The sequence below is a fragment of the Nyctibius grandis genome, chromosome 4 (genome assembly GCF_013368605.1).
Source record: "Nyctibius grandis isolate bNycGra1 chromosome 4, bNycGra1.pri, whole genome shotgun sequence".
NCBI lineage: Eukaryota > Metazoa > Chordata > Aves > Nyctibiiformes > Nyctibiidae > Nyctibius > Nyctibius grandis.
Window position 1 is genome coordinate 17616202 of NC_090661.1, and position 21771 is coordinate 17637972.

A 21771-nucleotide genomic window follows, 5' to 3' on the forward strand; every position below is an offset into this window, starting at 1 on the left:
CGTTTGCAGGGGCCAGGCGTCAGGAGTTGCATACGTGACAACTGCATCCAGTCCCACGTCTGTCTTGGGGGAGTCAGTGTTATCTTCCTATTCATTTACTGTCTCAATGACAAGGCAAACGGGGAAAAAAGAGCTAGAGAGGGCTGAATCTCTTCCTTCCTTTGATTTTGTCCTTTCAGAGATCAAAATCCTTTCATGCAACTCCCAAGCAGGGAAAGCAAATGTGTCGGACTGAAACACGGCACGAGAGTGAACTCTGTCAAGAAGAAGAGCGGGGGAAAAACAGAGTAGAAATCTTTTGGGCACAGGCAAACAGGTGGGGGGAGCATCTGCTCTGCGAAGGTAAGGTGTCTGCAGTCTTTGTAGTGATTAGATTTAATGGGACATAAACGTTTCTCTCCTTCACGTCCCCTCCTCCTCACAGCCTGAGGGGGAGAAAGGAGGGAGGTGGTGATGGGGAGGTGGCGGGGGGAGAGAAGATTTGAAAGAGTCTTTGACGTCAGCCCTACCCAATAAAAAGCTGGCAAGGAGCTGGAAAGCGGAGATCAGAGCTTGTGGAAGAGCAAAGATGCCAACCCCGAACATCTCCACCTCTGCAGCCAAAGGCTTCCGCAGGGCGGTGTCAGAGCTGGACTCCAAGCAAGCCGAGGCCATCATGGTAAGACAACCCTACTCCACTTCTTTCCCTTCCCCTCCAAAAATCGCAGCCTCTCCCATAGCTATAGGCAGAGGCAGGCAGGGACAGATGGACCAACACTGCCTTTGTGGGAGTTCCCCCACATAGGCACCTCCGGGCTCCAGGCTGGCAAAGGGAAATTACCCAAACAGCTCTCTCTACATACTGGTACATGTGAAATGCAAACATTTAGCGGGGTGAAAGCTTGAACTAATGCAACACTCCCCCCAACAAAAAGCAAGGTAAATAACCCATAGACCTAAGGCAGGAATAGCAAGGAATCCCCAACGTGAAAGGCAATTCAAAAACCTTAATGCTCTCCTGATTTCAAGGCAATAAACTGCAGAGATTTCACCTGTTCCAGCACAATGAAAAAGTGTGGCTGTTATTTCAGACAGCATACGAGGCACAGGCAATTTAGTCAGTTTGTTCGCTGCTGCTGCGTCTGCAGTTTCGCTTTCTCCCAGCACATCCTTCCCCCGTTTCTGTTCCCAGCCCTCCCTTGGTGTGGTCTCAGCCCTGGGTTTAGCCCGGGGAATGCTTCTGCACACACCAGATCTGTACGTGTCAGGGAAAGGAGAGGAAAAGTTCCTGCTGAGCTGTCAAGTGCCTTTAGAAAGTCAGGTCTGGCCAACGCATTGGACTGGCTGTAGGGACAGGGACATTTCACCTCCTAACCCAAATGCCAGGGCAGGCAGAAGGAGCCCGGAGACTCCCAACACAGGACAGTCCTATGGGTCAGAGATGTGGCCAGGCTGCAGGTGACCCTGGAGTTGCCAGACCAGCTGGTGGCAGTGGGTGCATCCGGGAGGGGACCCCCTTGGGATGCTCGGCAGGGGGAAACCCCAGAATCGAAATGGGTTAGGGAGAAGAGGTGTTTGGCAGACATCTGCAGAGTGACTCCAGCAGGTCGTTTATAGAGCTCCCCATTTCCCTCCCCTACGCCTGCTGCCTTTTTCACCCGCTCTCCTCTTAACCCTGTGTGATGCTCTGACTTGGTACAATCAGCCACTACATAGGCAGTGAGAGGTGTTGCGGAGAGAGGAGAGTGCTGGAAATGAAGGGAAACATTTAGGAAACAAGGAGGTAAGCTTGCTTTCTTTAATAAATGGAAATCAGGGAAGGCTTCCCTCTCACACAACCATTTTCATTCTGGCAAAATAATGATCACTTAAGTGGTTCTTGAACACCCTGTATTTTCCAGGCTTCTCATCAAATCAGTACTTAAGATGCTCATTGGTGTCTGGAGAAGGGGCTAGTGTTTGGTTATTACACATTCTGGGGTGCTGCTTTGTGTTTGATGGGAAACAGGCCACCAAACGAAGGGGCACAAGGAATTTGGGTTCGACAGGTGTGCTGGCAGGAGCATGGCATCCTGCTTGGGGTGAGCAGTTCCTCCAGCCTGGGGTGGATATAAAACCTCAGCCCATCTTTGCATCCCTTCTTTGAATGGAAATCTTCAGAAAAATAATAAAAAATAAAACTTAGCCCTGTTAGAATAATTCTGAGAACGGGCTGCACAAAAGGCTTTGCCCTTTTATCTCACCTAGCATAGGAGCTCTCCACAATCCCATCGCTTATTTTGCTGGCTTGTACGAGGCAAGAGGCATGACTCTGCATTTGTATGTGACATTGCGTGTCTCCGTCCCTCGTGGTGTTGGCGTGACCATGGGTGATCAGCCACCCAGCCCCTGCCCACCACTGCACTAGCTCTGGTAGGTCTGAGGTGTTCCTTTGCCATTAACCCCCAGGGATCAGTACCCCACTGCAGGTGAAACTGTGCAAACTGGGGGAAAAAAAAGACCTTTGCAATCCCAGAACTCATCTACACGAGCAGGTATTTTACGTGTGAACTGGGCCAGCCAACAAACTCACACGGTGGAAAAATCTTTTGTTATGTATTTAGTTTTTCTGCTGCTAATAGTTTTTACAAGACACTCTGACACTGTAGCTGGGGCAGGGTTTGGTTACAGAGCACATAAGTAGAGCCAGACAGGAGACAGTAGTTGGAGGCAAAGCAGCAGGAAGGAGAGCCCAGGGAAGCAGGGGTGTCCCCATTCTGCACGGAGGGAAATAGTCTTTACAATCCTTCCTACTTGCTGCAAATAATAAGCCAGGAAAAAAAAGCCAAAGTACTTTAACTCAGAGCACAGTATTTTTAACGACACTGCTTAGGCAGGGCACTCTGAGCTGCAGCAAATTCAAAGAAGGAAAAACGAACTAACCCTTTGTAAGAAGTGAATGACCGTATCAGGCTCAGGCCCTGGTTAGGCAAATAAATGCTTTGCAAAAATAAATTAAACTTCTCACTGTGGCTAGATACACATTCAGGGAGCTAGTCTGCAAGGCGATTTGGAAATACCACGTAACAGTGACTTCTGAAGAAAGGCAGGCATTTATCATGAGAGATCAGCTTGGTTAGTTTATATGCCAGATTCCTAATTTCCAGCAGAAGGAAGTAATACCTCGATGAGTGTAAATGTGAGGGGCAGAGGAGAGGACGATGAGATGGGGAGTGCGCAGCCAGGCAGCCTGTACCTGTAAGAGGCAGCGGGCAGGCAGACCCCTCCCAGCGCTCTTCTCCCAAGCAAAATTCAGCCTTTTTCTTTTTTTTTTTTTTTCAAATTTACCCACCCAAAACAGGCCAGCATGGAGCTAAGCAGGTTCCAGAACCCCTCAACAGGGACCGAAACCCCCTGCTCCTGCCTTCCAGGGGCCACCCAATCCCAGCACACAGGTCTGACTGGTCAAGGCTGCCTCTCCTGGTGCGTCTTTCCAGTCACACAGGTCTTCTCACTATTTAAACTCCTTCCAGTCAGATTTTAACTCGATTTACAGCCTAAACATGGGGGTCTAATTTCCCTCCTCTCCCCTGCTCCACCCCAGAAGTAAAATCCTGCTGCACCTCTGCGCCTTGAGGCACGGTGTGAGAAAACATCCTTAGCTGAAGCGCTGCCTGGCTTGGGACCGCTGCAGAGCCCAGTTACTGTGGCTAGCACAAGGCTGTTTGCCCTGCTTATTGCAGGCACTTTAAAGCAAACACCAGCTTAGCTTTAAACACGGTAGAGATATAAAACACACGCTTAAAGCTGAGCACGCACTCACAATCTTTTAAAAGTTATGCCTCAGGATACTTATTAGATGTCTTCTCTCTTTGAGCATGAACACCATCGATTTAGACGAGCAGCAATATGTGCTTTTTTGTTAGAAGGTGTTTTTCTGTGCCACAAGGAATAAAGGGGTTGTAGGGGACGAGTGCCCTGAAGCCACAGTTTAGGCCCTGAACACAGAGTTGTTTATGCGCTGGGGAAGGACTGCAAGGGCGATGGTACCTGGGAGAACAAAGATAAAGTGTGTACGTGACACTTGGCACGGCTGCGGAGGCATCCGGAGTCCTGCTTGTAAGTGGTCTTGAACACTCCCAGATGATGCAAGAGGCCCAAAGGTCCGAAAGGGCGATGTCTCATGGGAGGCAAAGGTAAGTTATCTGTGCAAAAAGATCCCCAATGGTCTTCTAACTACAAAGAGTATAAAAGGAGCAGCAAAGAAGGGCTAAGGGTTGACCTCGCCACCCAGACCCCCGATGGCAGGTCCGACGCTGGATCCAGGAGTGGTGATCTATCTCTTTATCTTCTCTCTCTCTCTTTCTCTCCTCTTCTTCCTCCCCACTTCTTCTCCTCTTTCTAGTTTGCTAAGCTACTAGGTAATGCGAGCCCTACCCCGAGCTGGTGGTACATCATACAGACATGCTGATGCATATAACATGCTTTGCTGTGTAGTAACCATTTATTCAAATTGTGATTTGTAGACTGACCTTGAGTGTCGTTTCACCTTAATCCACACCTGGGGATCTGCAAATCTGAGTCACTCCCCCAACATTTGACCCACCTATTAAGAGATTAGCCCAGCTGCCCCTAGCCCCTCTAATCTCTGAGGATGGGCTAGAAAGCGAGGAGGCTCATCTCATGTCTCCCCCTCTACTCACTCTCATGACACCCCAGCCTGGAATACTGCGTCCAGCTCTGGGGCCCCCAACACAAGAAGGACATGGAGCTGTTGGAGCGAGTCCAGAGGAGGGCCATGAAGATGATCAGGAGGCTGGAGCACCTCTGCTATGAAGACAGGCTGAGAGAGTCAGGGCTGTTCAGCCTGGAGAAGAGAAAGCTCCGGGGAGACCTTCTAGCAGCCTTCCAGTACCTGAAGGGGGCCTATAGGAAAGCGGGAGAGGGACTTTTTACAAGGGCATGTAGTGATAGGATGAGGCGGAACCATTTTAAACTGAAAGAGGGTAGATATAGATTAGATATTAGGAAGAAATTCTTGACTGTGAGGGTGGTGAGACACTGGAACAGGCTGCCCAGGGATGGATGTCCCCTCCCTGGCAGTGTTCAAGGCCAGGTTGGATGGGGCTTTGGGCAACCTGGTGTAGTGGAAAGGTGTCCCTACCCATGGCAGGGCAGTTGGAACTAGATGATCTTTAAGGTCCCTTCCAACCCAAACCATTCTATGATTCTATGATTCTGTGATCTCTTACCGAATTTATCCCTCTCCCCCAGGCAGGATGTGACAGGGGTTGATGATCAGCAAATATCATTTCAGAGGGGTATCTTTATTAAAAAAGACTGGATAGAAGTGCATGGGCTGGTGCCAAGATGTGCTGCATTTTTCAGGCTGCATTTAAAATGTCAGCTTTACACTGCTGAAGCATCCAAGAGGATTTTCACAGGAAACATTAGTTACTGACGGTGGGCTTTGAAAATCAGAGAGAAAATGGGCTGTCTTTTTAAAAGGAAAACATTCTTCAAATTTTCACAAGGTAGGGAAGGCACTGCATGGTTAGCATCTATCTCTTTTCCAGATATTTTCAATGTAATCAGAGGGAAAACTGCAGCCAGTCCTGCTCTATATGCAGGTGCTGGATGGTTTTACGTTCTGCTCCTTCTTCAGTGCTGCCCCAGCTTTCTTTTAGCAAGTTCTGAGGGTTTGTCATCTGGTTTGGGTATTGAACACAGAAAATTGGAACCAGCTGAACTGCCTCTAAATGGAAAACTGGTTGTAAAAAGATCGAGAACAAATAAGTTAGAGTGTCAGCTATTTGTATAACAAAAGAAACAGTAGTGATGGAAATAGTTTTGTAGCTCACTGTAAATATAAGTGAGTGACTTAGTATGACCCCAGGCACAGAGTTGCAGCATTTTAGATGCAATTCCAAGTAACAGAAATGTGCAGGAGTTAGTTGACACAGAACAAATCTATAGATAAATGGGAGGAATTTATTTTCTGGGCTATATGAATGCAGTTCCAATTACACTTCAATGGACAAGCATCCACTTAATGTCAGAAGAAAATGCTGCGTTGGATCCTGGGAGCAGTTTAACTAAGCAGCCCTGCTAATACACCTACAAACAGTTCATGTTTCCTGGCCAGGCCACAGCTATGGGCTTCAGCTGTCCCTCATAGCATATCTTTTCTCAAATGACTTCACGTTTATCTAACGCCTCTCCACTTGACTTCATCAGACACCCTAAAACTGCGTAAGATTGTTTCTGATTTTTATTTTTTGAAGGCTATTGAAAACTGTTGCTGGGAAAGGTGAGGGGAGAAGCGCACTCTCTAGTCATGCCACAAGAATGTTTTACACAGATTTCCTAAAGCTCCACATTTCCAAAAGTTCAATTTGAAAGCCTCAGTCCTCATCACCAAATCTTCCTCTACAAAGCCAGGCAAGTCAATCCAACCTTCCTCTTCTTCCTCTGCTGAGACACAGCAGTCACACCTCATTCAGGTACTGGGAATGCCTCTGATCTCCCCTACAGCTCTATCAGAAGTGTTATTTATTTCTGTTCTGCCTCAGTCTCCACGGTTCATTGGTAGACGTCAAAGCCTCATTGAAGATGCCAGGAAGGAAAGAGAGGCTGCAGCTGCAGCCATTGATGCTGCAGAGTCTACAGAGACCATTGTCTTCGAGGAGAAGGATGGGAGAGCCATGCTGAACCTCTTCTTCATGCTCAAGGGAACCAAGACTTCACCACTGTCCCGTGCACTTAAGGTATTTGAGGTGAGTACATAACCTGTTGTATGGGATACAAGGAACCCACTACAGGTTTCATGGCTGTTCTGTGAGAAATATCACTTGAGTCTACTAAAGAAGACTCAGACTAGGTCTGCCTACTGCAAATTATCAGTTAATTGTCTGATGTCCCCACAGTCATGCTTTACTCATGCCTCAGTGTGCCCTCACTTTCCATCACTAAGAATGAGCCATACCTCTGTCTGGTAGTGCTGTTATGCCCTGGGCTTAACTTTGCTTAATTACTGGATCCAGCCACACAGTTTCACACCTACAGTCCACACCCTTGTGGCTTGTAGCATACTCTGACAGCCCTCTCCACTGCTCAGCACTTCAACTTCATGCGCAAGGGTCTGATCCCAGATTCAAAGCAAGCCGTGTGCACTGCATGGGTACAGACCAAACCCGCCTTACTTGTGTGTCAAGGCTTTGGCAGTCTCGGAATGGCATTGCCACATTGCTCCTTGATGAAAGAGTTACAGGAACAACTTCACCCTGAGTGTAAAACTAGTGTATTGATTTCAGAATTACCTCCCTACTTCAGGGATGAATTTGATTCACATGTTAAAGGTTCTGTTGGTTCCCCCCAGAGATGCACCTTGTATATGGCTTTAATACCAAGGAAAACTGGTAACTAACAGAGATTTTTCCCCCTAGCCAGCAATATAATGTTGCATTATCTAGGATCTCAGTACCATGAATTGAAAGACTGAGGTAAGTGCTGCCTATTTAAACAGTAATCAAAACACGACAATTTGCATTTATGTAGTACATTTTCATCCAGAAGGATTCAAAAGTGTTTTGCAAACTGAAGTTTTGAGATATGTTTTGTCTACAATAGTTTAATTTAATTGACTTCTGCAGTGAAAGAGGACAATTTGTTCACGTTAATCAATCACGTGGGTTGTAAGGGGCCTCTGGAGATCCCTAGTCCAACCTCCTGCTCAGAGCAGGTCCAGTCACAGCAGGTTGCTCAGGGCTGTGCTGGTTGCATTTTGAACATCACCAAGGCAGAGATCCCACAGTCTCCTTGGACTCCTTGAGCAGTGTTTGATGCCTTCATGGAAAAGGCTTTTTCTCTTTTCTTTTTAATGTCCTTGCTTCCAGCTTGCGCCCGTTGCCTCTTGACCTCCTTCTGTGTACTTTTCCGATGAGTCTGGCTCTGTCTTCTTTACACCCTCCCACTGTACCAGTAGACAGTGAAACAATCTCCCCTGCCCCTTCACTTCTTAAGGCTGAACAATCCAATTCCCTCAGTGTTTCTTCATACAACATTGTGCTCCAGCCCCCTGAGCATCTTGGCAGCCCTCCACTATACCTGCTACAGCATATCAATGTCTTTCTTCTATGGACATGATACTCCAGATGTGGTTTCCCTCACCCCCGAGAGAGGAGGAGTCACTTCCTTTGACCTGTTGTCTACAGTCTTGCTACCACAATTCCGTATGTGGTTGGCCTTTCTTGTCAGAAGGGCGTGCTGCTAGCTTATATATTAATACACATGATAATTATAAAACACCATCTTCCCCATGAAATGCAACCACTTCTGGGGTAAAAACAGATCACACAGCAACACTATACGGCAAAACCACTACCTAACAGCTGTGAACATACAAAAAGTGTGTTTGGAGGATAAGTATTCCCCTGAAATGGTAGGGCATTCTAGCTAGTCACTGCACATGCAGTACTATCTCTGATAATCTTATGAAAAGTGTTTAAGGTCTTCAGCAATTGCAAAACATATTGCATCTCCTCTAAGATGACTGTTGCAAGAAAAGCTGTTTTCTAGGCAACATATAGTTCTTGTCTCAAGACCGAAAGAACCTCTAAGACAAGCTTGTTAGACAAAAGCCTTGGTGTTGCCATGGTTGGGGTCTCCTTCCTAGAAGCACATAGCTGCCAGATAAGGCATGAAAAATCTATCACTGTAACATTTCAAATGCAACAGACTGCTTAGTGGGTATGAAACATAGAAGATAGGCTCTTGTACTTGGTAGGTTTTATATTACACTACATTTAAAGTCTATAATTGAAACAATTTTTAAAACATCAAGCAAGAAGCAGGGGCGGCTTATGTTCAAATATTATTTGTTTCTTCCTGGAGCAATTTACTTGCTGCATCAAGAGCTTTCCTAGTAAAAAAAGCTCTTTGAGCTTGTCACAGAAAGAGCTTTAAATATAATAAAAAGACAAGCATGTCAAGCCACAACAGAGGAAGATTCATTTCCCAGACCCCTCTGGCAATGCAGGTACAAGATATGAAAGCAGATGGGCATAATGACATTTGCCTCATCATGAACCAAGCTTCAGGGAAGCTGGTTTCACTCTTCTGTATGTGTTACATGCAGCCAAAGCATAGGTAATGCAATCACGGCTGTCAGATTAATGCAAAGGTATTGATTGTTGAGGGGAGAATGTAATAGTGAAGTTGGTAGGTACATTAAAAAACACAATGCTAAATTTAATTTACCTGTGGCATCGCATCTGTTCCTTCTCATCTTTCTGCCTCTGATTAACAAAAGAAATAATGTCGCTTCCTCTACCAAAGATCTTGCAGAGGCTTTGGAAAGGTTGGGTCATTTCCCAGGGACTTGGGTTTGAACTGCCAGTTTTCACTGAGCTAAGGAAAATATCCGCAAATCTACCAGGACCCTTTGGAAAACTATAGACTCCATTTTGTCTCCTTCTTATTCTTTGGGGGAGGTCAGTGTCCTGGTTTGGACTAGGACAGAACCAATTTTGCTTTCAGTAATTTTTCCTTTCAGTTAAGTTTCTTCTAAGGAGCTACACTTTCTGAAGCTAACTACATGTTTTTCAGACAGTGTCCACTTCTGGGATTGATAACACTTGAAATTAATAGTTATTACTAAGGTGAAGGAAGGTATGGTATGCAGAAAGGCTCTTGCTTATGCTTATTCCTATAGAAACCAAAGTCACTGCTAAGTTTCTTATGGTCTACAAGTGAAAGGCTGTAAAAGAGTTGCACTTGCAGGGAGGAGTGGACAGGATAGGTGACCCAAAACTGAGCAATGAAGTATTCCATCCCATACATGGCATTCTCAGTTTAAAGCTGAGGGATCACGAGGGTCATGCTCTCTTCTTCTATGGCTGGTGTCCGAAGAGGACCCTGTCCATTTTTTTCTCCTGCCTTCGATCCCAATCTGTGCATTCCTGAATCCAGTTCCTGTCTGATGCTGAGTCCAGTCTAGGACTTCCCAGAGCTTGTCCTGGAGCACGAGTGGTGATGGGATTGTCTTTGGGGGAGTTTGATCTTTGTTTTGTATATATTTGTATATATTTAATAATTTCCATTCATTTTATTGTACTCTTTTTCATTGTTATTGTTTATTAAAACTGTTTTAACTTTCCAGCCCATAAGTCTCTCTCCCTTTTCTCTTTTCCTTCCCGTTTACGGGGGGTGGGGGGGAAGGGTTAAGAGAGAGCATCTGCCATCCGTTTAATAGCCATCCCAGCTTTAAACGTTGACAGTCAGTTCTGATAATGAGCCCAAATGGTGTCAGATCTGATAGCGAGCCCCAAATTAACGCTACTGGAGTCGGGGTAGGGCCCAGCCGCGTCTGTTCAGCACCATGGCCAGCGCCGCGCCGCCTGCCCACGCCCGGGCAGCGCCCGCCCCTTGTACGTCGTCGCCAACCTCTTCCCCCCAACCAGCAAACAAGCACCTTTGCCTTAAGTGGGAGATTAAAGGAAAGGGGGTCGTAGGAGGCGGCATTTTGCCACATCAATTTCCCCTCTTGGTACGATCTTCTCTGCCACTGTGGAAGTCTTCTGTTGATAGTTATTGATCAGTCCCGCTGGCTGTCTGTCCAGAAGGAAAACTGTGGAATTAATTGATAAGTGTGTTTATCCCAGTGGGGGAAAAAAAGGAAGAAGAAAAAGACAAGGGGGAGTCCCTCCCAAATGTATCCATATGGCCATTTTTGGGAAGTACCAGCAGGTGTTTCAAGTGTTGTTTGATGTTTTTCTTCTCCTTTTCCATGTCCCAAAAGACATTTGAAGCTAAAATTCACCACCTGGAGACCAGGCTTAGCCGAAAGCCTCGTGAAGGGACCGCTGAACTGGAGTACTTTGTGCGCTGTGAAGTCCACAGCTCTGACCTCAACACTTTCATGAGCTCCATCAAGAGGGTAGCAGAAGATGTGAGGACCACTAAGGAAGACAAATGTAAGGAACTTAAAAACTGTTTCACTTTTGCAGAGAGGCTGAACTGTAGAAACAGGGTGGAGACTTTGTTATTCCCAGAAAAGGGGAAGAGCTACTGCATGCTGAATTTGAGTAAATTCACGGACGACACCAAGTTGGGTGGGTATGTTGATCTGCTGGAGGGTAGGAAGGATCTGCAGAGGGATCTGGACAGGATAGATAGATGGGGTGAGACCAATGGTATGAAGTTCAACAAGGCCAAGTGCCAGGTCCTACACTTTGGCCATAACAACCCCATACAGTGCTACAGGCTGGGGGAAGAGTGGTTAGAAAGCAGCCTGGTGGAAAATGACCTGGGGGTTTTGGTTGATGGCCGGCTGAATATGAGCCAGCAGTGTGCCCAGGTGGCCAAGAAGGCCAATGGCATCCTGGCTTGTATAAGGAATAGTGTGGCCAGCAGGACTAGGGAAGTAATTGCCCCCTGTACTCAGCACTGGTGAGGTCACAACTCGAGTTCTGTGTCCAGTTCTTGGTCCCTCACTACAAGAAAGATGTTGAGGTGCTGGAGCGAGTCCAGAAAAGGGCACCGAAGCTGGTGAAGGGTCTAGAGGGTATATCCTATGAGGAGCAGCTGGGGGAACTGGGATTTTTTAGCCTGGAGAAAAGGCAGCTCAGGGGAGACCTTATTGCTCTCTACAACTACCTGAAAGGAGGTTGTAGTGGGGTGGGGGTCAGCCTCTTCTCCCAGGCAACTAGCGACAGCACTAGAGGACATAGCTTCAAGCTGCGCCAGGGGAGGTTCAGGTTAGACACTGGGAAAAATTTCTTCACAGAAAGGGTTATTAAGCATTGGAATGGGCTACCTAGGGAGGTGGTGGAGTCACCATCCCTGGTGGTGTTTAAGGAAAGACTGGATGTGGCACTTAGTGCCATGGTCTAGTTGACACAGTGGTGTTAGGTCAAAGGTTGGACTCAATGATCCCAGAGGTCCCTTCCAACCTAGTCAATTCTGTGAAAACAGAAAAGACTGCCTCTGGGACACCTGAATCCTGAAAGCCACTTCCCTCCTTGACCATTTCTCAACAGAGTCCATAGGCCATTATTCTGGTACCAGATTGAAAAAAATCAAAATATGAGATGAAATTTCATGCTTTGTTCACACCTGTCCTACAGAGTTCCCCATCTGTCTTCTTTTAGCCCGCACCCAGGGCTAAACAATAACCAGTTGTTCTATCACCCAATGCCCCTTCCCCAGTGGAGAAAGGGAATTGGGAAAAGGAGGGAGACTCGTGGGTTAAAATTTAAACAGGTTTAATAAAATAAGGAAAACAATATCAATGCTAATACAAAAGACACAAAATTATACTTAGCCCACAGATTGGTGGCAAGTCCTTCCAGGAATAGCAATTGTCAAGAAGAAGAAGGAAGAAAGCAGAGAAAAAGAACCCCACCCATCCCCAGGAAGCTTTCCCATTTATAGTGAACCTGACGTTAATGTTATAGAATACACCTGGTGGGCCAGCCTGGGTCAGCTGCCCTGGATTTAACTGCTAATGGCCTTGATCACCATACCACAGCTGGCCACAAACTGAAACAAAAGGTAACAGAAAAGTGTTTCTATAAATTTTAGCCCTGAAAAAACAGGACACCATCCCTACTCCAGTGTTTTATATTATAAATGTAAAGTAGTTTCCTACCTATGTGTCAGGAACTATGTACAGATCCAGCACTAAACAAGAAGACACTCCCCATGCCATCCTGTTCCGAGGACAGGGTGATTCTTACTGTAAAATATCCGATTAGATCTGCAGTAATCACTCCACAACCAGTTAGACCTCTGGGTTTGTTTTTAATGTGAAGTTTAGAATTTTTAAGTAAAATCCAATTTTCTTCTTCTTATTTACTTTTGTCACAAAATACTCTGCTGAGATATGGGCAGGGAAGTCATGAGATGCAGATCACTGCATTAGACCTGGCTCTAGGACAAGAGCATTGAGACCGTGGGACTACTGCCTGGAAGGCACAGCTGTGTCATGTGCTGTTTGTTGTGTGTGTGCATTTGGTACATCAGGTCAGATGTATCTTATTCAAACTTACGACCTCTTCTCAGCAAGGGATGCTCCATCTTCACTTCCACAGCCAGTTTTTCTCTTTCTCTCTCCCCATAGTTCACTGGTTTCCCAGAAAAATCTGTGAATTGGACAAGTGCCACCATTTGGTCACCAAGTTTGACCCTGACTTGGATCTGGATCACCCGGTGAGTTAACCTCTGTGGGCACATCCTCATGTTGGAGTCCTGAGCCTTCCCTCAGAAGCAGGAAGCTGGAGAACACGTATTACTGCAGCTGATCAAGGAACTGTAGTGCAATCACCACCATGAGAGAAGTTGCTCCAGCCAGTGATAAACTTTGTTGGGTGAGAAATTTTAGTAACTGATTAAAAATCCTGTCTCTGTTCCTACTTGTCATCACAGGGCTACTCCGACCAAGTATATCGCCAGAGAAGGAAATCAATAGCAGAAATTGCTTTTCACTATAAGCAGTAAGTCTCTTTCCTAACATCTATGCAGGGATAATGCCATGTCTATGCAACCTGTTGGGAAGTCATTGTGCTACTTGCATGAGACTTCTCTTCTTTTATGTTTTGTCTCCCCATTCAGCCTTGCCAACTCTTTTTGTGTCCCTGTTCTCTCTATGTATTCTAGTCTCTTTTTAATTAAAAAATGTCTGTGGTCATTAATTCATACATTGATAAAGCCAGAATAAAACTCCTGCATAACAAAAGCCACTTATAATTCCAAGAGACCTCAAACTTCATTTTGAAAAGTAGCACCTCTTTTAGAATGACATCTAGTTTCAACTTCAGTGTTTCAAGTGCTGAAAAAGCTACCACATGCCCAGAAAATTTGTTCCAATGGTTCATTATCCTGTCTGTGAAAAAATGTGGGTTTTATTTCTAAACTGAACTTCGATAGCTTTAGCTTTCACCCAATGGATCATACAATCCTTTCATCTGTTAGACTGAATTCTGCTATCAGATTTTTTTTGCTATGAGGGTATTTATAGACTAAATGGTTCACCTCCTAACTCTCTCTGATAAATTAAATAGATTCCAGTAATGGTCTCATCATTGTCTTATATAGATTTAAGACTATCTCTTGTACTCCTACTTAATTCTTCTGTTCTGATATATGCAGTGATAGCAATCAGCCTCTTCACTACAACATCAAACAAAACTCTAATATTCAGTTGGGTTTATAAAGTATTCCCTAGATCCTATTCCATAATACTGCTTTTCACCACAGTGTCTCCCTCTCCAAGCAGGGCTTTAAGTGTGGATTTCTGTAGTGAGCTGTGCTGCAAGCAGACTATGGAAATTATATGGGTCACCTTCTTGAGCTACCCCTGCAACTTGTGTGATCCCAGCATGGCTTTCTGCTCTGTTAGGTTTCATATTTTGCAGATTTGAAGCCCAGAATATAGACATTGATATTTTTATCCTGTACTAATACTAAATGCACAGAAAGTCACTGTGCCAGCAAGAGAATCCTGAGGGTCACAGGAAGAAATACTGTCCTAAGATGATACACCCATTTAAGATGTCTCCTCTTGCATCTCATCTGCAGGTTAGCATTTATGAGCTGCTTTGTAGCATCCCTTCAGGCTGTTAATGGAAAAGGAACTATGCTTTATTGCTGTAACATGTGAATATCTCATTTGTTCAAATACAGAACAGAAGGATTTAGGATATACAATTGCTAATTATGATGCAGAAAAAGCAAAAGTGTCAGTCTTCTTTAGTTCCCACTTATATCAATGTTAAGATTTTTCTTTTCTTGCCATCCTTAATCTTACTGACAATATATTTTTCTGCAGTTCAAATGCATTTCGTTTTCCTTATTAGCTGCTTTTCTTTCCCAGCCACTGATTCATTCTTGAAGCCATCAGCCCCTCGAAGTTCAGGCACATGAAATTAATTTATTTTCACACAAAGTTTCATTTTTTTCCAGTGAAAACTTTTTTTTTTTTTCCTGGAAAATATTATGCCTGCTAAGCTTTTGCTCATTGCTTGTTCATTTATAACCTCTGGCTAGACTAATGCTTTTCTTTGTGTCTATGTATTTGTTGCACCTGTACAAATGACCCAATACTAAGGCTTTGTCTTTCCTGTCACCCCCTTGTTTGGTTTAAAGAAGATCAATCAAAATCATGCAGAGCTTCTCCAAAGTGCTTCTTTCTCAAAGAGAAGAGAAGCCTGGCTCGTGATCTGCTGCTGTCAGTAACGATGCATTTGCCTTGCAGCGGGGACCCGATCCCTCATGTGGAGTACACAGCAGAGGAGATCGCTACCTGGTGAGCACCAATTTAATCTGTGACCTTTATTGGCTTCACCACTAGAAGCTGGAAATCAAAACCTAAATGGTTAGGGCATGATCTCTTGAAAAATGTATCAGGAGTGCAAACATCCTACTTAATGGCTTGTTATAAAAAACAGTAACTCATTCCATGGTGTTTTATGGTAGGGACTGCATTTGGGAGAGCAAGCTACCTCCAAAACAGTGATACTCTCTCTCCTCCTTTCTTGGGGCTGCCCCGAGAGCACTTTCATGCTGCAGACTCCAGGAGTTTCCTCCAAAGGAGCCTCCCCAGAAAGCGAGGTAGATAATTTGGAGTCCCACTTCTCTAAGGGGACCTGGCTTAGTAGTAGCATCCAAAGGGCAGTTATCAGAGCTGCAGAAAGAAGTATGAGGTCTGTGGTGAATATCTGCATGGTACCTCACTGGCCTCACTTAGGAAAATGCTTCCTTTGAACATGATTATTTCCAAGAGAGTCACTGCAGGAGTGTCTCTGAAAACAAGGCCAGCTCATACGAGCTGAGTACATGGGCTCCTAAACAAGGTCATCTCCTGGTTATATTGGCTGTCTTCATAGTGCAACTTCAGGAGAGAACCTACAGAGAATATTTTAATTCCAGTTAATACCTTTTATAAAATCTTCTGACCTTCAAGGTCAGAAATAGGTCTGTGGAGATACAACTACTGACTTTGCAGGCTCATTTGAATGTGTGTCTGTATGTTTACATACTCCTATCAATGCGCACGGACATAGCCTTAGTGGTGGAGAAAGGCAAAAGGACAAGAAACCTAGAGGTGTGAGTCCTTGATAGTGTAGAACCAGAGGACAAGAGAGGACTAAACACATCAAGCCGCTGAACTTCTGTCACCTCTTGTCCTGAAGGAAGGAGGTGTACAGCACCCTGAAGAGCCTGTACCCCACCCATGCCTGCAAGGAGTACCTTGAAGCTTTCAATCTACTGGAAAAATTCTGTGGCTACAATGAGAACAACATCCCTCAGCTGGAGGAGGTCTCCCACTTCCTGAAAGGTGGGTACAAGCCTGGGGGACCCAGGTTCAGGGTCTGCCAGGGCTTCAGCACAGTGGTGGCAGCTACAGCCAGGAAACCCGAACCCGAAGGAGGAGTGTGTGAGCTGAGATTTGGGATGAGAGCTGGTGAAGGCTTGTGCATTGCCCAGAGAGGACAGGGGTAGACCCCAGGTGGTGTGAACTGGAGCTAAACACAGCGGAGTGCAACTGAAGGTCAAGCCCATAGTCAAATGATCCCACTGAGCACCTAAAGAGCAGATGTTACTCCCTAGTAGGAGCAAAAAGATGAGGCTTGGCACAGCAGAAGCCCTTTAGTTTCCAGCGCTGATGCTTTTGCTGTTCGTGCTGGGAACACAGGACACCAGCACAGCCCATGGGCCGTGCATCCCCACAGAGACGGTATGCACTGTTTCAGAGAGGACTGGCTTCCAGCTCCGGCCGGTGGCTGGCTTGCTGTCGGCGCGGGACTTCCTCGCCAGCCTGGCATTCCGCGTCTTCCAGTGCACACAGTACATCCGCCACGCGTCCTCACCCATGCACTCCCCCGAGCCGTGAGTATTGCCTGGCCCAAATGGCCCCCCCTGCCCAGACATCCCACCTGGCCAGCAATTAACCTTTCTACCTAACAGACAAACTCTGTCCGCTGCTGACTATGTTTTCCTCCTTTCCCTGGGCATCGTCAGGGATTGCTGTCACGAGCTGCTGGGGCACGTCCCGATGCTGGCTGACAAGACGTTTGCCCAGTTCTCTCAGGTAAGGTAGTTCATCTGCTTCCTTGCCCCCGAGAAGGCAGGGCATGAGGTGGGAACCCAAATCAACCCCAGTCTCGCCACCTAAACTCTTTTTGTTCTAGGATTTATTTATATTAAATACGATGTTCAGGAGCCCTATTGATGGACTGAGAACGCTAATACAGAGTAAAAATATCAGGCTCTGTAGCAAAGCATTTTTAGTCTGAGCATGATGAAGCCTCAGAAGATGTATGTCAGTGCAGGGCAACAATATCTATTGTCTCTAGGCAATAAAACAGAGCAATCCACATGTAAGGCCCTCAGACCAAATCTGTGCTGACGTTCACCCCTTCCCTTCTCTTCCCAGGACATTGGGCTGGCGTCTCTGGGAGCAACTGATGAAGAAATTGAGAAACTCTCAACGGTAAGTTTTCCTCTTTGCTGGATGGGGGCCCTGACCCCTCCAACAGCACTTCTGTGGTATCAAGGGGACTGGTCCAGCCTGGTCTCCCCAGATTTGCAGGCTCAGAGCCCCTTACCTGAGCTGCCCCAGGCCTGCTCTTTCATGATGACTGTGCAGAGCGGAGATCAGTTAAAGAGCAGAGCTCGCTTGCACATTAACCCAATTTTCCTGGGCACCAGAAGCATCATATTTCTAATGACAGCACTGCTGGGACTCTTTGGGATGGGATTAAATGACATCCGTTTCCTTTGGCTCTCCCTCGGCAAGGTGACCCATCCTGCTCCAAGGGCACCGAACGGTAGCACCGCACAGCAGCTGGGCATGCAGGGGACCAGCCCAGGGACACAGTTCCCATTTCTCCTCGTGTGGCAGCAACTTAGTTTAGCACTTCGCTCTGGCAGTGATGGGTGCAGGGTAAGGAGAGGGGACAAAGTGCCAGGCACCTGTTCATTTAAACAACCCCAAACCCCGGCCACGATGCAAGGGCTCAGAAGTGACAGGGAGATGAAGATGAGGAGCTGCATCCCCTATGCATTTTTCTTTTTCCTTTCACAGCTTTACTGGTTTACAGTGGAGTTTGGGCTCTGCAGACAGAACGGGATAGTCAAAGCCTACGGAGCTGGGCTCCTGTCTTCCTATGGGGAGCTCATAGTAAGTCCCGGCATAACTTGTCTCTCTGCTCTTAGATCCTATACAGCAAAAAACCTTCTTCCTCTACACAGCTCCAACGACTTTACCTGATCTGTTCTCCACCTTTGTCTATCACATATGTGCTCTCCGATCCCCTTAATTTCATGCTGTCATTTTTCTGCTGTGTCCATAGCACTCCTTGTCAGATGAACCAGAGGTGCGGGACTTCGACCCTGATGCTGCTGCTGTTCAGCCCTACCAGGACCAGAACTACCAGTCCGTATATTTTGTGTCTGAGAGCTTCAGCGATGCCAAAAGTAAACTGAGGTAGGACTGGGCAGTGAGAGATATCCAAACAGAAGGAAATGAAGCTATATTATATTGAAATAGGGCTTGACACAATGGCTGCTTTCAGTTCAAGGTCTCAGAAGCACTCTGGAAACTGTTGTCAGGTCTTTCAAAGTAAAGTGATTCTCCAGTTGCTACAGGGTCCAACTTCAGTCCCTTGGATTCACCCAAGAGCCCACCAAAAATATGCTGGACTCCAGGGCATGGGTGTGGAGGAGTGGGATGGAGTGGGAGGCACTCTTGGAAACAAGACTGAGGGAGCAAGAGAAGGGACTCATCTGCTCATCTGCCTAGTTCTCATAGGACGGAGTTAGTTACAGACTATCTCCGGTTCTCAGGGGAGGTCAAGCAACAAAATAGAGGGCTTGTGGTCCAGAAACTGGAGAGCCAAACCACCCTCCAGGACCCCCTCTGCTTTCTTGCTGCAGAAGGGCCAAGTGATACAGGTCAGGTACCGGCTGTCCTTCATGGGAGCATCTTGCCAGCATGTGTCCTGAAACCTGTGCTTCTGCGTCATGTAAAATTTGCTCTGTGGGTGATAGTTTTAGGAGAGGGGTGAAGAGCTGTTCAAAATGGTGGCATTCTCTGAATTTAGGATGCAGAAAGATGTTTGTCTTTCTGATCAGCTGCTGGCAAGTTACCCATTTATCATTCAACCAGCAAAAAAAAAACCCAAGCATCGTTAGTAGCTCATACACAAACAAAAAATATTTGCTTGGCATGGATAGATTTATCCATGGGGAAAAAAGGAACTTTTGTCTCCTAGGCAGGTTAACATGGCTTAGCAGACCCCAGACAGCATCCCACCAGTGTAATTGGGTTTCCCCATCCCATGGGACTGCAAACAGGCTGGAGAGGGGCAGCTCTACCCACGGACATCTGTTCAGAAGAGCATTTTCTTGGCCATACCTAGAATTGCCCACAGGAGGAAAGCTCAGTCCGTTAATATTTGACTGACAGAGGAAAACTTTGCCTATACCATTTTATCTTAGCTTAGGAAAGGGATAGGATGAGATGAAGTATTGCACAATGTACATGACTTGGCAGTTCTTGTAAGTGGGGTATTTCATACAAATAATGTGGCGAGTACTGCTGTATTTCAGCTTCTCCTTTTATTGCCCTTGCTTGCACCATTCATACAACCCAGAGACCAGCTGCTCAAATGCCTGCACCTGGGGAGCCCATACTCTCAGCACACACTAGGCTGCTTTAAAAAAACCCCAACTGTTGCCTAATGAGTCATTTCCTTGCATTTAAAAAGGAAAAATACACCACATACACAGCCAAGATTAGGCTAGAGGGTTTTGACAGTGACAAGCACTGTAAGTGATCCTCTTTAAAATGCTCAGAGACCACACAGATGTTACTTTGTGAGGTGAAAACATTAAAACATCTATATTTTTTGCATTACTAGCAGTTGCCACCATGGATCTGATTATCAGTATTATCCCTCAAGAAAAGCCTCTTTTCCCAGAAAGAAAATTTTCCACTAGTTTTCTAGGGTGGACACACACTCTCAGTGCCCTTCCAGGCACCCATGTCGTACTTAATTGCTTCAAAAAGGTGTCAAGTGAACACATCCATGTTGGAGGGCAAGTTTCTAACCATTAGCAGCTGTGCTACGAGCTATCACCGTGGCTGATAGCATTAATAAACGAGGTGAGCTGGACCTTGCCTGGTAGAACTGAGATAAGCCACATCTTTTAGGAGATGGACAACATGAGTATGCAGAAAACCCCTCCGTTTGCACTTGGTTTTGTTTCCCTGCAAGCTTGGCAGCTCCCTGCAAGCGCCAGCCTGAGGCTTTGACCATGTTGCCCCTTGGCCCTGGCTGGTGTTCCCCCCAGACCCCGGCACTTCAGGACTAGGCTTCCCCACAGCATGCGGTACCCGCCAGAGGAGCATCTCTGAGATGGGGATGCGCTTCCTGGAGCCCTGCGCCAGAACAGAGCCACGGTAGCCACAAGAGGGTACCCTAAGCTAAGCAATTCAGGAGCGAAAGGGTGAAGGCTCAGCAGAAGCGAGGAGCATGCCTGTTGCTAGGGTTTGTCCCCTCACCTTCCCAGGCCTTTCCAGCATGAGATTGTAGCCATGAGTACCTAAATGTAGATTCCCAGCTCCATATTTACACAGCCACTAAAGAAAAAAAAAAACCCTACCTTGTCAAGTGCACAAATCTTAATGTTGGAGGTGAACATGAACAACTTTGGGGAAACCTTACCCTTGATTTGTTTTCACTTGACCATGTACTTTTCCGTTAGAAAGGTAGCAACAAGGTCTTGCTCTTGAGAGGTAGCAGGTAAAGTCAGGCTTATCACTGAGATCTAGGCTCCACTTGGCTTTGGGTACAGTAGTACAACTTTGCTCAAGCACATGGCTCTGGTGATGCTGTTCCCATCCTCTCGCCCAGGCCTGAGCCACTGCCTGTCAAATCTGTCCTTAATACAGCTTGCAGATAGTTTCCTCCTCCTCAAGCAGAGGTTAGTCAATAAATGAATGTCAGAAAGGATTTAGGAATATAATACTATAATACCACGGGCTTTCCCTGCAATTAGCTTCTAAATCTCCTTGGCAATTTTGAAAAAAAGATATTGAAGTAGAGGATGCCTGGCAATAGCCACAGATGTGACCAGTTCAGTGTACCCTCCAGTCTGATGCAAGCCCATGTGTTCATCCCACGGAAGACTGCAGTCAGACTCATGGTCTTCCTTGCTGATCAGGAGAGATCTCAACTACTGCTCCCTGTGGAGCTGGAAAGGTGGGAAACCAGAGTTTTTGTGCTAACCTAGAAACTCTGCCTAAAGGAGACATTAATCTGTTGTGATCTTGGTAAATGGTGATGGGTAGGAGGGAGACTCAGGACCCATCTCTTGTACCAAGCCCTCTGCACCCTTTCGTTGCAGGAGCTACGCAGCACACATCAAGCGGCCCTTCTCAGTGAAATACGAGCCCTACACCCACAGCATTGAGCTCCTGGACAGCCCTCAGACAATCTGTCACTCCCTGGAGAGCGTAAGGGATGAGCTTCACTCGCTGATTAACGCGCTCAATGTTATCAGTTAATACGAGAACTGGGCTCTTTCCTTCCCCTCTTCCCTCGCAGCCCCAAAACCACCTGCTCTGCCCAGCTGGTAACTCCTACCAGTCTTCTCCAAATATTTGCATTGCTGCTTGTCACCACGCGACCCCAACAGCTTTCCACTTTTGTATGTAGGGCCGGCTCAGAGGAGGGCGGAGGGACAGACCCAAGGCCTGCTGGCTTTTTGGGTAGCTTTACTTTTGACTGTTGGAAGAGGCTTAGCACG

At 46.3% G+C, this 21771-nt stretch overlaps 1 protein-coding gene across 1 annotated transcript; it reads left to right on the forward strand.

The window, feature by feature from the left end:
* Window positions 1-568: 568 nt before the first annotated feature.
* TH (tyrosine hydroxylase) lies at window positions 569-21529 on the forward strand. Its single transcript, XM_068399029.1, has 13 exons — window positions 569-658; window positions 6531-6734; window positions 10757-10931; window positions 13079-13167; window positions 13384-13451; window positions 15212-15262; window positions 16149-16294; window positions 16710-16845; window positions 16978-17047; window positions 17393-17449; window positions 18044-18139; window positions 18312-18445; window positions 21370-21529. The coding sequence occupies exons 1-13, from the start codon at window positions 569-571 to the stop codon at window positions 21527-21529; spliced, it is 1476 nt and encodes a 491-aa protein (XP_068255130.1).
* The last annotated feature ends 242 nt before the right edge of the window (window positions 21530-21771 follow it).